This window comes from Macrobrachium nipponense, chromosome 1 (assembly GCF_015104395.2).
Source record: "Macrobrachium nipponense isolate FS-2020 chromosome 1, ASM1510439v2, whole genome shotgun sequence".
Classification (NCBI taxonomy): domain Eukaryota; kingdom Metazoa; phylum Arthropoda; class Malacostraca; order Decapoda; family Palaemonidae; genus Macrobrachium; species Macrobrachium nipponense.
In genome coordinates this window covers 90,287,606-90,303,822 of record NC_087200.1, presented here as the reverse complement: position 1 = coordinate 90,303,822, position 16,217 = coordinate 90,287,606, and the positions used below count along the sequence as shown (strand labels likewise).

The 16,217-nt window shown below is 46.1% G+C and overlaps 1 protein-coding gene across 1 annotated transcript in view; it reads right to left on the bottom strand.

The window, feature by feature from the left end:
* The window catches only part of LOC135218854 (uncharacterized), a 473,700-nt gene that overhangs the window by 279,711 nt on the left and 177,772 nt on the right, over nt 1–16,217 (bottom strand). Inside the window, exon 7 of the mRNA XM_064255302.1 lies at nt 1,687–1,848. Coding sequence (XP_064111372.1) covers nt 1,687–1,848 — 162 coding nt within the window. The remainder of the gene's footprint in view (nt 1–1,686; nt 1,849–16,217) is intronic.

The window sequence follows — 16,217 nt, the reverse complement described above, 5'->3', positions numbered from 1 at the left end:
CGTACGGAGCGCTGTTCCTGGCGCCTGCCAGGAGAGGGGCTGAGCCCTTCCCAGGGCATCTAGAAGAATCCAGGAGATGAAGAGTGCCTGGCAGGAGTCGCCGTTCGTCCGTGATGAGACGAAGCATAGTCCAAAGATTTAGCTGGAGAGGAGCGTCTTCCAGGAGAGAGGCGCCTGGAAGTGTCCGAACGCCGACTAGACGAAGGTCTCTTAAAAGAGCTCTTGACAGGAAGAGAGGTGTCCTTCCTGCGAAAAGACCCCTTGGAAAGAGAGCCTACTAACGTAGATAACTGTTCTTGTAGGCCCACCAAAAACTTCTTGGTAGAAGAGCGAATTCCTTCAGGAGAAGAATCAGGCGACCTCATTGCTCTCTTCTTCTGAGCGGGAGAATACTCCGGAAAAGGCTCAGGGCTGGAGTCTAACGCGTCTCCTCCAGGAGGCTTCCAGGCTCTTTTCAGGGGGCGCGACTTCGAAGCGGAGCTCCATCCACGTCTCGGTGAGGAAGAATCCGAGTCAGAAAAACACTTCCTAAGGATGCTTTGTCTATAGCAATCCAAGGCAGCCTGGGACAAGTCTACAGGTTCTGCTGAAGGGACGCCTGACCATTGGGGATACTCTACATCCCCCTTGCGGCTTTCGACATTCCTCCTCCCTTGGTCATGGGAGTCTGAAAGAGGTCTAGGCCTAGGAGCAATGCGGAGTCGGTCAGACACCCCCTCCACTGCACTGGGGACACTGCACACGTCACTGCACACTTCACTCTTACCTTGTTCCATCTCTCGTAATTGCGCTTGCAAATTACGGATCGAGGCTTTCATAGCAGCCCTCTCCGAAGACGAATCTACGAGTTCGCTGCGGGGGGAAGGAGCTGAAACCACGTTAGAAGTAGGAGAAACTACATTAGGGTTAGAATGACCGTCCTGATCAATAGAGCAGGACCTACTGGAACTTCTAGCTGAAGCCTTCCTGATTCTATCTTTCTCCAATTTCTTTACATACGCAGTCAAACTGTTCCATTGAATCTCAGTCAAACTTCCACATTCATCACAAGTGTTACTGACAGAGCATTAATTCCCCCAAGATTTAACACAAATAGTGTGAGGATCTACCGAAGCTTTCGGTAACCTCACCTTACATCCTTCTTTCATACACACACTAAAGTGCGCTTCAGGTACATCAGACATATTGAAGAAAAATTCCAAAGCAAACCCAAAAAACGGTCCCAAACAGTGTATGCAAAAGCCAAAGATTAAGTACTTCACCAAAAACAATCCTCAGCATAGCAAGCAAGAATTCCTTGCAGGAGGAACCAACAACGATGTTGTCGGTACCGGTGACAGAGAAAATCTGATTAGAAAACGGGAATGGTTCCTATTCCCACTACCCAGAGGCAGGAGAGGGTGATCACCTGACCTACCTGTAGCGTGTGCCGCGAGTTTTGAATTCTGTCGGGACGTCAGAGACATTAGCTAAGTATATATCTGCCGGGGAAGTTGCACGTACAAAATTTAGTATTCAAAACAGAAAAATTTAATTTAAAAATATTTTTACGGTTCAGTAAGGTAACCACAAGAGCAATAGCAGATACGAATGATAGGCTGTAAGCCTCTTGCTCAAGTTGCTCATGTCCAGAATGGGGCATGGCATTCATGCTCTAAATTCTGCTACTTAAATCAATAACCTTACCTGTAATGTGAATATACATGAAACCTTACAGAAGCAAGGTGTAATTTAATACAGTCTAAATTCCTCACTCCTTGGACACACAAATCCTGCCTTACTGCTCTTAGGCGATCACTTACAAACTGGTATATTAATACCCATGATACATCTGTTCGACAACATGAGCTGCAACAAAAAGCAATACTTTAATAACATATAATTTATAGATATTTTTTTAATTAAAAAAGTTTAAATTTTCATAATATAATCTATTACTTGGATACCTACCTACTCTTTAAGAAAGTTTACGTCTCTGCACCGATAGGTGAGTCGGCACTCAAGCAAAAATAAAATGGCTGCCCAGATGACTGTATCTGACTACTGTTCCACCCAACTGTTCTCAACCAAGTGTATTTCGAATGTTTTAGCTTTTGCCAGAATTCTCCTTGACAGCCAACTAAGTTGTGAGGAGGCTGGGTGGGGTTAACAGAAGGTAAATATCTAAATAATAAATTTTATGAAAATTTATATTATTTGGGATGAATCTTACCTACTCTTAAACAAACACTAAATTATGTACTGCCTTTGTATCATTTTCAAGAATACAAATAGCGTACACAAAACCTCCGTACTGATTTTACACTTAAAAGCATGAAAACTTACACTAATTGTAGTATACTAGTACGTACTTATAGAAATTAAACAGTTTCTGAAGGGATATCATCTTTGAAAAGTGCAGTAACTTTGTGAGTGTGTATCGCATCTTATAAAAGTACGTATATGCACTAACTGATAGTTATAATTACCTTTGTATCATATATATACATGTACAAAAATAAAAATTAAAAATTTTTAATAAACATATTATACAGAAAAGCTTCAAAACTTAAAAATTTACATAATAAATTAAACATAAACACTTTTGCAGGGTTTTGCAGTGTTTCTGGAGGATTCGCAAATGTTCATGCTATTGTGAAGAACTCGCGTATGATAATTAGTTAGGTTCCAATGAAAAGTTTGCGTTATTATGAATTCGTGTAAATTGAATTGCTTAAGTTCGGGGTATTACTGTAATTGCACGACACAATACCAAGGAAAGCATGGAACGATAACCTTGAAAGTAGACAGTGGAAAAACTCTTCCTATATATACGTATATATAAGAAAGCAGAGAATGGCACCCACAGCAATACACAAACTGGTGACTAGTAGTACACTTGGTGGAGAACAGGTGTACTAGACAGTCATCCAGGCAGCCATTCGATATTTTGTTTGAATGCCAACTCGCCTATTGGCGCAGAGATATAAGCTCTCCTTAAATATAGGTAAGTTTCATCCCAAACAATTAGTAATTTTTTTATACAACTGCAGTTTATCATCACTGTTATGTAGCTTACCTTAACCAGCGAGTCAAAAATTACTCTTGCAAAACTTGCCTACATACACAAACTCTAAGTCCTCATATAAGATTATCTTCAAACACTGAAGTTATAAGGAGTCAGTGTATGGTAGATGCGAAAGATTAACAGTCTATCAACACCTGGAAAATGTGAGTGGGTGAAGAACGACTCCTGTAAATACAGTCTGATATACACCAGTACAAGCACTGATAGAACCCAATGTTTAGAGTTAGGTACTGTAAATATAATGAATCCTAATTTGAGAAAAATCTTGAGAGCCTTTTTCTACTGCTGAATGTTATGGAGATAAAAGACTGGTAGGTAACAATATCATAACCTCCCCAACAATAATCACATTCAGTGGCCACCCAACTTTTGTTAAATGGATGGCAGAGCAAGTCACATCTTCCAGACTTACACACAGAATTAACTACTTTGTTCTGTCCCTTATCTGCATTAGGCCAGACCAAAGTGAATTACCGCCACAGGCTGTCTCCAATATGGAAGTGGTGAAGAAAGGGTAAGAGAAAAGGCATTCTTACAACCCCTACACAGACCACGTCCCACATGAATCTTAGGCAAGATGTTCTGCTGCCCAAATGGAACTTTGTTAACACACCATCCTGAGAAACCAACTAGAGATAGGATCAATCTCTTCCAGACAACTACTCCCAGTTCCTGGGCCATAAAGAAGTTTCTCATAACAACACGGACAGAAGAATTGCAGACTTCATGGGCTCTCACAAAGGGTACCTAGTCATCATCCTTACCAAATGATAGGTATGCCCATTTGATAACATGTAGGACTAAATGGTGACTATTTTCCTTGTAACAATTCATACCTCTCATCAGACACACATGCAGTTGCATAAAAAAACAAGACAAATACCATTTTCTTTGTGTTGTCTCCTACAGAAGCTCCTCTTATAGAAGCATTCAATGAAAATTCAGACACTGAACTGTATAGGAGTTTTAACGCCAACAATAAGCACTAAAGTTGAGGCCAAAATTCTGGTTAGAGCTTCCTCCTAATATTTTAACATGTAGGACAGAGCTCATTCAAAGAGTCCAGGTTGATTCAACTACCCTCAAATACCTGCTAAACTGCAGGACAGTAAAAGCTTTAGCATAACTTTTAGAGTTGAAAGCAACGTAAATTAGAAATAGTAACAATAAAGGGATTTTGACGTAGGAAAAATCTATTTCTGGGTGATTGGCTCGTGTCGCCCTATGAAATATCCTTAAGTTCATTATTTCTAGGTAAAATTAACCTAAAATTACCAGAGAAAAAATAAAATCAAGAAAATGTCAGTAAAACTGACTCGCTCACTCTATAAATGAAGTGTCGGTATGGAAATAAATGGGCGAGTGGGATCACTACCACGAGTCATTTACCATTTAGACCTTCCAACATAAAATCCCCACCTGAGAGAGCTGAGACTGAAATGGGTGATGCGACCGCTACTACTACTACTACGACGCAACGCGGACAGCAGCGCCCTAGCGGTCATCCTTAATCTATGAACATCTTGTCCTGTAGGTGGTAAAAGAAAATAGGGTGGGTTTCATAGGGCGACACGAGCCAATCACCCAGAAATAGATTTTTCCTACGTCAAAATCCCTTTTCTGGGCTCAGCTCGTGTCGGCCTATGAAATAGTACCAGAGAAACAGACAAGATGGAATAAAGGACAAATGAAACCCAATAGTAAAAAAGTAATATAATATAAGTGAATCAAGAAACATTACAGTATACAAACAAAAGTACTTAAAGCTAGCTTATACTAAACAATGGCAGGGTAAAGATAGCAAATCAATATAAAGTACTTAAAATTAGCTTATACTAGACATAGTGATACATAATAGTGTAATGGCAAAAGAACAATATAGAATGATTCACTTAATTTAAATATTTACAAAATATACAAACTCATTGTGTTCTACCCTAGCATAAAAATAAGGGTAGAAACACTGAAGTACATTATATGTACTCAACGTGGATGTCCCTAGCAAAAAAATAAGGGGCATTCCAATACGATTCTAGCGGGCTAAGCGGGGGACTAGACGTATCCCCGAGAAGCATGGCAATAGGGTGAGGCATGTTGGACAAAGGTAGGTTTAGAAAGGAGGGACTGGATCTATACTACAACTACTGTGCAGTATCAGGAGAAACAATGTTTCCCGCTGCTACTGAGCTTGAAAATTTTTAAAGATTCCAAGGACTTCAGGTAATGACGTTTAAAGACTGTCGGTGATTTCCATCCAGTATACTTTTTAAGATCCTCAAAATTCATATGTTGGAAATAATTAATTGAGGTGGCTACTCCTCTGATATCATGTGCTTTTGGAAATGATTCAGGGTTGGCTTGTTTAATGAAGTAAAGGATCTTTTGTCTGATTCCTTTCACTGATAAAGTGCCACCTTTTTCTCTCATAAAGAGGTAGGACCTGAGGATCTTGAGGATGTACGAGATAGAAAGGCTCTTAAAGTTGATACTGGGCAAAGAGAAGGATCTTGCGGAAGTGGGATGACTTTCCAAGGGGCCCACCTTGCAAGGGGATCCTCATTTTTAGCTAAAAAGCTGCGATCCGGAGAAAGTAGAACTTCTCCTGAGGGAGAAATTCTACATGACCCAGCATCTCTGGATAGAGCCGACAGTTCTGAAATTCTGGCTCCTGAAGCCAGGCTTAACAAAAATAACGTCTTTCCAAGTAGCATTATGAATGTCCAAGACGAGTTGTCAGTATCTTGAGGCTAGTTTGAGGACATCATTTAAGAACCATGAAACTGAAGTAGGCCTTTGAGAAGGTCTAAGTCTAGCACAGGCTTTGGAATAGACGTAAAGTAAGATTCTGTTTAAGTCTATTTGGAAACCCAACTGAAAGATTTTCTTCAAAGCCGATTTATTAGTAGTAATAGTGCTAGCTGCTAAGCCTTTTTCAAACAATGATCTGAAAAAGGATATAGCTAAATTAACTGTCAGTAAGTCATTGTAGTGTTTGATTCTTTCAGGAAGGATGCTAATTTTTAACAGCTGAGTCATATTGTCTAATAGTTGACTCTCTTTTATATGATTCTAGAAAGAGGATGTTTTGTGGATCAATGTTAGCATCTTTTTTAGCCGCAAACTTCATGAAGTCCATAAAGTTAGGGTCTGAAGAATTCCTGAGGAAGCGAACACAGTCCTCATTTGTACTGATTGCGACAGCTTGGGATTGGGGAATCAGTTGAGGTCGGAGACCCAATTCCAGAAGCAGAGGATACCAGTTGCTTTTTGGCCAATCTGGAGCAATCAGAGCTACTAGTCCCTTGAAAGTCCTCAGCTTGCTCAAGACTTTCAAAAGAAGATTCACTGGAGGAAATAGGTAGATTTTCTTCCATTGATTCCAGTCTAACGACAGGGCGTCCGTGGCATAAGCCAGAGGGTCCAGGTTGGGGGCCACATAGCAAGGGAGCTTGTGGTTCGCTTGTGAGGCGAAGAGATCTACTTGGAGACCTGGGACTCTCTGGCATATCCACTGGAATGACTGTCGTCTAGGGACCATTCTGACTCCAGAGGGACTGACCGGGACAGTGGCGTCCGCTATCACATTTCTTATTACCCCTGCCAAGTGGGTGGCAGATAGATGCCATCTGTGCTTGTCTGCTAGAGCAAAGATGGCTATCATGACATGATTCACGTGTTTGGATTTGGACCCTCCTCTGTTGATGCAATGTACTACCACTGCCACTGCACTCCAAAACTAGTCTTAGATGAGACTTCTTTGGGGAAGGAGTCTCTTCAGGGTAAGAAAAAATACTGCCATTGCTTCCAGAACGTTTATGTGGAGCTGGCGGAATTGAACGGACCAAGTCCCCTGAACTTGCTTGAATTGAGAATATCCCCCCAACCGGACAGGGAGGCATCCGTGTGAATGGTTAACACCGGAAGGGGATATTGAAGGGGTACCAATTTGGTAAGATTCTTCACTTTTGTCCATGGACGGAGCTGATTGCGAAGGATCTGTGGAATTACTGACAACTTGTCTCGAGATTTGACGTTTCCTCTCGATCGCCAAACTCGATTTATATCTTTCAGCCTTGCTTTCAGGAGGATGTCTGTCACTGAGGCAAACTGAAGAGAAAACCTAGGATTCTTTCCTGGTTTTCCTCCTTGACGTTTGTTTGCTTTTGAGAAATTGCCTCACAGACTTGGGGCTATTCTTTTTATTTCTTTTGACCACTGGAATTGACAGATTGTGGGAGGACAAAATCCCATTGGATTCCTAGCCACTGAAAACGAGACTCCGGAGTGAGTCTGGATTTCGTTTGTTTATCTGGAACCCCAGATGTTCCAGAAAATTGCACTACCTTCTTCGTGGCTTTGAGGCATTCCTCGACCGTTGGTGCCCAGATCAACCAATCGTCGAGGTACGCTGCTACCATTATCCCTTGTGTTCTCAACTGTTGAACTACCACTTCTGCTATTTTCGTGAATACCCTGGGGGCTACATTCAGACCGAAGGGCATCACTTTGAATGAGAACTTCTGATTTCCTAGTTTGAAGCCTAGGAATGGACGGAAGTGTCTGGCTATAGGGATATGATAGTATGCGTCTGTAAGATCGATAGAGGTTGTGACGGCCCCACGGGGTGAAGTAAGGTCCGTACCTGCGAGATGGTGAGCATTTTGAACTTGTCGCAACGAATGAAAGAGTTTAGCTTTGACAAGTCTAAGATTACCCTTCTTTTTGCTGAGGCCTTTCTTTGGCACGCTGAACAAGCGACCTTGAAATTTTAGATGCTTGACTCTCGCAATAGCTCCTTTCTGAAGGAGTTCCTCCGCATAATCTGTCAACTCCTTTGATGGTATTTGATAGAATGATTTGTTTGGAGGAGGATCTTTGATCCAACTCCCAACCCAATCTTTTGGACACGATGCTCTGTGCCCATTTGCTGAACCCCCACCTGTGACGGAAGAGGAACAGCCTCCCTCCTACCTGGGGAGCCTCACTGTTGTTGAGCGGGTTGACCTCCGCGCCCTCCTCTGAAGTGCTTGCCTCTTGCAGCTCTTCCTGTGCCACGCTGGCGAAAGTGACCTCTCGCGTCTGCTCCCCCTGCACCCCGAAAACCTGTGAAGGTTGGGTAGGCCTGGCTTTCATACATCGAATTGAAGGCTGGCGAGACTGTGTATGAGGTCGAAGGTTGGCTTTGAGGAGACACAGGAGAATGGGCTGTGTCTGCTTTGAGGGTTGACGGCTGTCCCTGTTGTTGTAACTGGGACGGCCTGAACGAAATGTTGTTGCTGCTGTTTTTGATAGGGTTGGAATCTCCTACCCGTTTTCTTTAACTTCTTACCAGCAGCAGGGGCGCTCTCTTGCTTCCTCTTGGAAGAGATGCCCCATCTGGCTCTAAGGCTCTGGTTAAGCCTAGCAGCTCGTGATGCACCTCATTCACAGAGGCTTCTGGGAAGAGGTCCGCACCCCACATGCTGGAAGCTAGGAGTCTATTAGGCTCATGCCTAATAGTTGCCCTCCTGCAAGACATGCTTTCGGCAGTTTCCTTCTGGCTAAGAAGAAGTCAAAGGCATCGGCTTGAACCGTCTGGAGCTGGGATTTAGCCAGTATTTTGAACAGCGGTTCCGTAGCATAGGACAGGGCAGCCATCTCCGTAATGATAAGGGAGTTAAGAGACCTCCCAAATCTTGTGCGGGCATCGAATTCTGCCTGAATAAGGCTATCAGGCAGTCTCGGGAGCTTCTCGCCAAACTGATCCATCGCGCAGTCTGGCTTCAGCTTACCTACTGAGAAAGTGGACAGGTAGGTTCTCCACAATTCTCCGAAGGACGGAAAGAGCGGAGATGTAGATTCCGCTCTCTCAACTGTGGCATGGGCTCGTCTTTCAGGACTGCCTGTAGAGTCGCTTCTACTACATTAGTACCAAATGGAAGAGAAGCCTCCTCCTCCGTAGCGAAGATAGTAAAGGGGCTCTTGAATGCCTGGAGTTTGGTATTGGTACAGTCCCAATCCTTCAGGCAGTGAACCCATTCCCTCTGTGCATGATCCCTACTATATAGCACAGTCTCTCTAGAGATCTTATCCTCTCTATTGAGAGCAGTTACCGTCAGCCTAGCATACCCTATGAAAGGCTGAGTCAGTCCGGGAGGATAGAACTCGAAGTCCTCAATCCTTCTAGTTCCACACTCCGGGATCGAAATCATGCCATCCTTGAAGGGGGCATAAGCTGCCACTCTCCAGGGATTATCCATAGAGAAGGCTGGTAGGGATTCATAAGGAGGTAGCTGTAGGAGACCAGTACCTGCTACAGGGGAGCTTGTCTGAGGGGCCTGACTGAGGCCAGCAAAGCGGTCGTCATGCTCTCTAACTCGGTTAGAGAGGTCTTGGATGGACTGACCAGATTGGTTGATCGTACTGGACAGCTGGGCAAACATTTGCTCAAACTTGGTACCAAGAGAGCCAACCATTTCTCCCACTTGTTGCATCACTACCGCTGAGAAAGTGGTGGGATCAAAAGAGCTAGGTCCCGCCACCCCAACAGGAGTTACCGGAGTAGATCCGGTAGATGCCGGAGAAGACATTCGGCCGGCGGAGCGCGAGCCTTCTCCTTAGAAGCCTTGCTTTTTGAGCTCTTTGAATAGGAAGAGCTAGCTTCGTTTTCACCGCATCTGCATAGGAAGTCGTAGACTTCCTAGCCGAAGAAGACGACGACTTCTTAGAAGTTGTCTTATGTAGGGTCTTCTGTTCTCTCTGTCCCTTCACCTTCGGGGGTACAGAGAGAGCGGGAGAACGAGCAGGGATCTCAGATTCCGTGAAGCCTTGGAAGGAAGAAGAAGAAGGGACAGGGGAAGAAGATCCAGGAGCGCACAAGGGTAGACCTTGAGCGCCCGACACACCTACCTCAACCAACAAATCCTCCGCACCTACCGCCATAGGCTCGAGATTAAGGTCCAGGTTGGCCACATCTGGGACCCGGCTCCTGCGTCGAGACAGACCCAAACGCCTGCTGCACCTCCTGCTGAATGGAAGCTATGAGTGGGGCTGCCGAGATGGGGTCCACATACCCCAAGTCGCCTTGCCTCCGGGGAAGATCTGGATGGCCAGCTTCTTGTCTAGCATATAAGGCTGGCCCTTGGCGGCGTTCTTCCCGAAGCCGCCCACCCAAGCTTTCAGGGTTGCCCAGAGCGACTTCCTTCACGGCGGCAGCCTGTAAGAGAAGGCGATATGAAGCTTCTAGCGGCGGAGATACGGTTTAAAGAAGCTTAAAACTAAGGGTTAGTGATTGATAAGAAGAAAAAATGTCCAGGAGTTAACTTACCCCACCCAAAAGCTGACTCACGAGGTCATAGCAGATGGTGCATGCTCCGGGTGCCAAACGATCATTCCGTTGTGGTTAGTGGCACACGGGGCGTGGGTCCTACACTCTTCATGGGCGCAGGGGTCGTACAACGTAGCGTTGCAACCTGGAACCTGGCAGTTGGTAGCCTGTAAGTGGAGAGATACATGAGTATCAGAGTGCACACTTACAGCCTAACATAGACTCCGCTGCATGCCGGAGCATGTAAGTTAGATTAAACTAGAGCCCCGCCGTAATACGTGTGGTTAGCTAGGCGGTTGGTGGGGGTCTGAGGCTTACACCAGAGACAGGAAAAAGGTTCCAACCAGGTGTGGTGAGGAGCCATGAAACACGACGGAGAACGACGGAGATAGTACATAAAATTAAATTAAAAACTAAAAGTCATCGTATCAGTAAGGGTATAATCCGTATAGAAATGAGGTGTAACACTTTCCGTCTACTAGAGGAGTGCCCGGGTAAGGAGCGAGCTCTCCTCCGTAGCGAAAACAGTATATAGTAGGCAAGCAAACGGACCACTAGTAAATTACCACCCCGCCCACTGGCGGAGCCAGGTGGACCTATAACCGAGAAGCTCCCGGCTCAGCGGGGTCTCCGTCCGTTAAGGTAGGGGAAGGGTTGGAACTGGGGAAAATATGGGTGGGGGGGGGTGGGGGGGAATCCCGGCGTGAACACGGCGGACGAGAGAGAGAGGGGGGGGTTTGGCCTACCCCCCCCCCCCCCCCCCCCTACCCACCCCCCCCCCCCACGTCTACTACACTACCCGCTCGGTAACCCGGTACCCGAGACAAGTGGTCGGCCCTAGGCCCCAGCTGGTACGGAACTCCTGGCTCCTCGGAGGGAGAGGGAGGTAGGCTACGGTGGTTGTCGTGACAACCAAGGAGATCCACCAGAACCCCCTCCCTATCACCATGGTAGGGAGGGAAGGGGGAGGGTAAGGTGCTTAAGGGACGTGAACGTAGGTGGCCTAAGCCGCGATAGCAAACACAACACAGAGGGGCCACGTGAACAGCCTGTACCAACACATGGCACAAAGCACCTAGGCTAGCCTAACACCCTCTAAATAACACTGATAAATAATACATCGTTAAAAGAAAGAAGAGACACTTTTAGTAAAAGAAAAAGAAGCCCAGGAGGAGGCGAACTGATCCGAAGAACAGTCGACTACTCGGAGCCAGCAGTAGCCGATGAAGAGCAAGAGCTGGGATGCTGGGGACCAGAAAACACAGTATAGCCCTAAATACCAAACTAAGAGAAAAATGGTAAAAGGGCTGTGTCCTAACTATAAAATCGATGTAATAAAACGATGAACGTAAATATAAAAAGCCCATAAGCATAAAGATGTCTCAGTATGGGAGACCGGGAAATCTTAACAAAACACGAGGCGGCACAAGGCCGCCACGAGTCAACCGGGAGACCGTATATGACCTATAAAAAGGAAAATACTGGTCCCTGGAAGTGGAATACCAAAAAATACTACTTATGAGGCACTTAACTTAGCCGAAGCAATTGCAGCACGTTCCATCGTAATAGGGATAAAATCCAGCGAAAAACAACACAAGTGAAAAAGAAGCACCCCTAGCGTTGTAGAGCTAAAGATTAAGGATGACCGCTAGGGGCGCTGCTGTCCACGTGGCGTCGGTAGTAGTAGTAGTAGCGGTCGCATCACCCTTTAGTATCAGCTCTCTCAGGTGGGGATTTTATGTTGGAAGGTCTAAATGGTAAATGACTCGTGGTAGTGATCCCACCACCCGCCCCTATTTCCATACCGACACTTCTTTTATAGAGTGAGCGAGTCAGTTTTACTGACATTTTCTTGATTTTATTTTTTCTCTGGTAATTTTAGGTTAATTTTACCTAGAAATAATGAACTTAAGGATATTTCATAGGCCGACACGAGCTGAGCCCAGAAATGCAGTTTTTGCTCAATCCAGAGGCAAAAACCCTCAAATCAATTTTTCCCTTTCGCACCGATATATCTTTAAGTACAATATACCACAGTCCATTATCTCTGTGCGCTACTATATTTAGTTATATGTGTAATATGACAAATTTTCTAAGACAATTTGTATTTTTCATAGCTACAAACCTGAGGTCTTAACGGTATACTGCCCAGCTCTTGCCGCCCCTTTCTTTTTGTTAAGTCATCCTGAGTTGGGAAAGACTGACGTAGATGATCGGCGTTTGACCCCTCTTCACCCGATCTACGCATGCATTGCCAGATATCACAAGATTCCTCGCTTTTATCTGTTTTTAACCTGATCCAGCTAGGCGCTAGAAATTATCATATTGTTAAGACCTCAGGTTTGTAGCTATGAAAAATACAAATTGTCTTAGAAAATTTGTCATTTGTTCATACGCGAACAAACCCTCGGTCTTAACAATAGGATAGACTCTTACTTGGAGGGAGGTATAAGACATCCTAGACCGGCTGGGGGCCTACCCGCCAGTCCAGCTCTCAAAAGAAATAGTTCTTGGAGAGGGACTGAAGCCCATTGAGAAGCTAGATACACTAATATCTAACCACTCAGAACCTGAGTGACGTACAAAGATATATGGGATAACCACTGTATAGGGAACCAAACAGAAACTTTGACTGTCCAATAACAAACCAAGGCACTAGGGTTTGTAGTACTCCCGACTCCTCCTTGCCCAGGAGCGTAGCCTATGCTACTAAATAGTGGGTAAGATATTGTATATTGCACGACCACACTACCAGTATGACTACCTCACTCACCTGTATTAGACCAGTCCAGCAAATGACGTGTCTATTCCTTAAACTGCCTGAAGGAAGAAGGAAAGGTACAAGAGAAAGAAGGAGACCAGCCTACTCACTCATTCTCTCATCCACACAATCATCTTAGGTAAGATACAAAGGTGCCCCGTTAAGGGCAACTATGAGTTACACAACCTGTTGGGCAGCCATCACAGGACCCAGGGAAAACGTGTCCATAGACCTGTGGGCAACATCCTTAAGATAGAAGGAGGTGAACGTGGACTGGTGTAACCAAGTACCAGCGCTCAGCACTCTATGTACAGCCAAGTTCTTTTTGAAAGCCAGAGAGGGACCAATACCCCTAACGTCATGTGCTCTAGCCTGCACAGACGTGGTGATGGAATCATCAAGAGTCAAGTATGCCTGTCTGATGGTTCCCCGTATCCAAAAAGAGATAGTATTCTTAGACACCTCTTTCTTTGTACGGCCTGTACTAACAAAAAGTCTGCGGCAGCCTGGTCTAAGGTGCCGAGTCCTTTTAAGATAGCAACGCAGGGCCCGGACAGGGCACAACAAAAGCTTTTGAGCATCACCACCCACAAATTCAGTCAGTGATGGAGTGGAAAACGAAGCGAACCTGTCATCATGCACCAAGGGATTTTGGGTCTTGGCCACGAATTCCAGGACATCGAAGGACACCGACTTCCAACCCCTGGTGTGCTTCACCTCATAACTCAGACCGTGGAGCTCTCCTACCCTTTTGGAAGATGCCAAAGCCAAACGGAAAACTGTCTTGAGCATCAGGTTCCTATCAGATGAGCGACGCAAGGGTTCTTATGGACTCTTAGTTAAGCTATGAAGCACCAAGGAAACATCCCACGTTGGAGGCTTGAGCTCTCTAGGAGAACTCGACTGCTCAAACCCCTTAACTAGTAGGGAAAGTTCCCAGGAAGAGAAGATGTCGATACCCTTCAGGTGTAACACCAAACTCAGTGCCACCTTGTACATTGCAGAGACCGAAGATGAAGACGCCCATGAGGGACCAGCTTCTCCAGAGAAGATAGCACTCCCAGAAGAACCTGCCACTGATGAGCCGACTGATGCGACTTTGACAGGAAGTTGTGTGCCACAGCCCGCAACTTCTCCAATCTCTGATCCGACGGGAAAACTCTTGCCACTGTCGTATCGATGACCATGCCCAGGTAGAGAATCCTTTGAGTGGGTACGAGGTTTGACTTTTCCTGGTTGACTAATATGCCCAGGTCCAGACAGAACCAAAGACGACGATCCCTGTCTTGCAGCAGCTTCTCCCTGGAAACTGCCAAGACCAACCAATCGTCGAGGAACCTCAGCAAATGGATCCCCTTAGCATGGGGCCAACTTGACACGAGAGAGAAGACCCTTGTGAACACTTGAGGGGCTGTTGTCAGCCTGAAGCACAAGACTTTGAACTCGAAGATCTTGTCTGCCAGAAAGAAGCGAAGGAACTTCCTGGACGTGGGATGAACAGGGATTTGGAAGTATGCATCCTTCAAGTCTATCGACAGTATGAAGTCGCCTTCCCCCATGGCTGCCAACACCGAGCGCAGGGTCTCCATCTTGAACCGTGTCTTCCTGATGAAGCGATTCAAGGTGGATAAGTCGATCACAGGCCTCCATCCTCCCGACACCTTGGGCACCAAGATGTGACTATAAAACCCTGGGGACGGACGCACTACTTCCTCTTATCGCATCCTTGTCCAGCATTTTCTGCATTTCCTCCCCGAAGAGCCAAGAACTTCAGAGAATCTGGGGGATACGTCTTCCTGAGCTGTGGCTTGTCCGACAGAGGAGGAGAGAAGTCGAATGGCACAGGTATCCCCACCCAAAACGACATCTACCACCCACTTCGTCCACTTCTCCGCCCCCATAACTCTGCCACTTGGCCCAATGGCCAGCCAGGCAACCCCCCACCCGTGGCGCAGGAGAGGGAGAGGCGCCCAACCTACCGACGGCCCCCTTGACCACTGCCCCTGGGGCCTCTTCTTGGTTTAAAGGAACGAGAGCGAAAGGGGTGTTCATCTTGAGATTTGGGCTGTGTCAAACGGGAAGGCCCTGCCAAACTTGATGTCCTCGATGGCCTACCAGGCAACGATCTCCTCGACTGCTGCTGGACCAGGGGAGGAGGAGGGGCCGGACGTCTCCGAGGGCGGGACTCTGATTTAGACAAGGCTTGGTGCATCAGACAGTCCTTGGTGTCAGCCCTTCATTGGTCTATCGCATTTTTGAGTTCTGTCCATGGAAACAAGAATTGAGACTCCAACAGATCACCGTTCCTCAAGGCCAGCAAAGACTCGGTGTCGAGCGACCTCTCCATCCTAGACAAAGCCGCATCCCTCCTAACCAGAAGAAGACTAGCCCATAAATTGGCACTGAGGTGAGCCAAATAAGAAAACGCCTTGCCCCCGGACTGCAATAGACTGGCAAGCGAGACTGCACTCACTCACCCTTCAGGGGACGTGTCAGAAGCTATCTTGGCAATCACCACAGACCAGAGGTCCAGCCAAGAAACCATCTGCAACATGGAGGCCGCCATAGATTCCAAAGCTAAGGCGTCTTGCGGAGACAAGAACAGAACCACTGACCTCACCTGTTCCCAAGTCAAACCCGGCTTCAGGCGAATGACGTCTGGGTTAAGGTGGCGTGAAAACAAAAACGCAGAGCTTGTAGCATAGTACTTCCTATGTCTTGTGAGAGGTGGGGGTAGTAGTTTGGTAGAGCCTCTAGAGCGAAGTGAACCGTCCTGGTCAGAAACAGAGGCGTTAACCTTCTGCAAGACTGACTGAACATGCCCCGACATTGGCAGCTGAAGAGATGATTTGGGGTCCTGAGTAGCTCCCACCAAGGCTTCCAAGCAAGGAGTGTAAGACAACCGAGCCCGAGTCCTACTTTCCAAATTGTTGAACCCCCGAAAGAGATCAACAACTTCCGAAAAGAAGACAGAAATAACTGCCGTGTCCCCCTCCTCCTGCTCTGGCACCGGCAACCGACGAGAAGGATGTGTAGGCTCTTCTAATGCGCTCTCTTCACCAAAATTCACAGAGGGGTTAGCA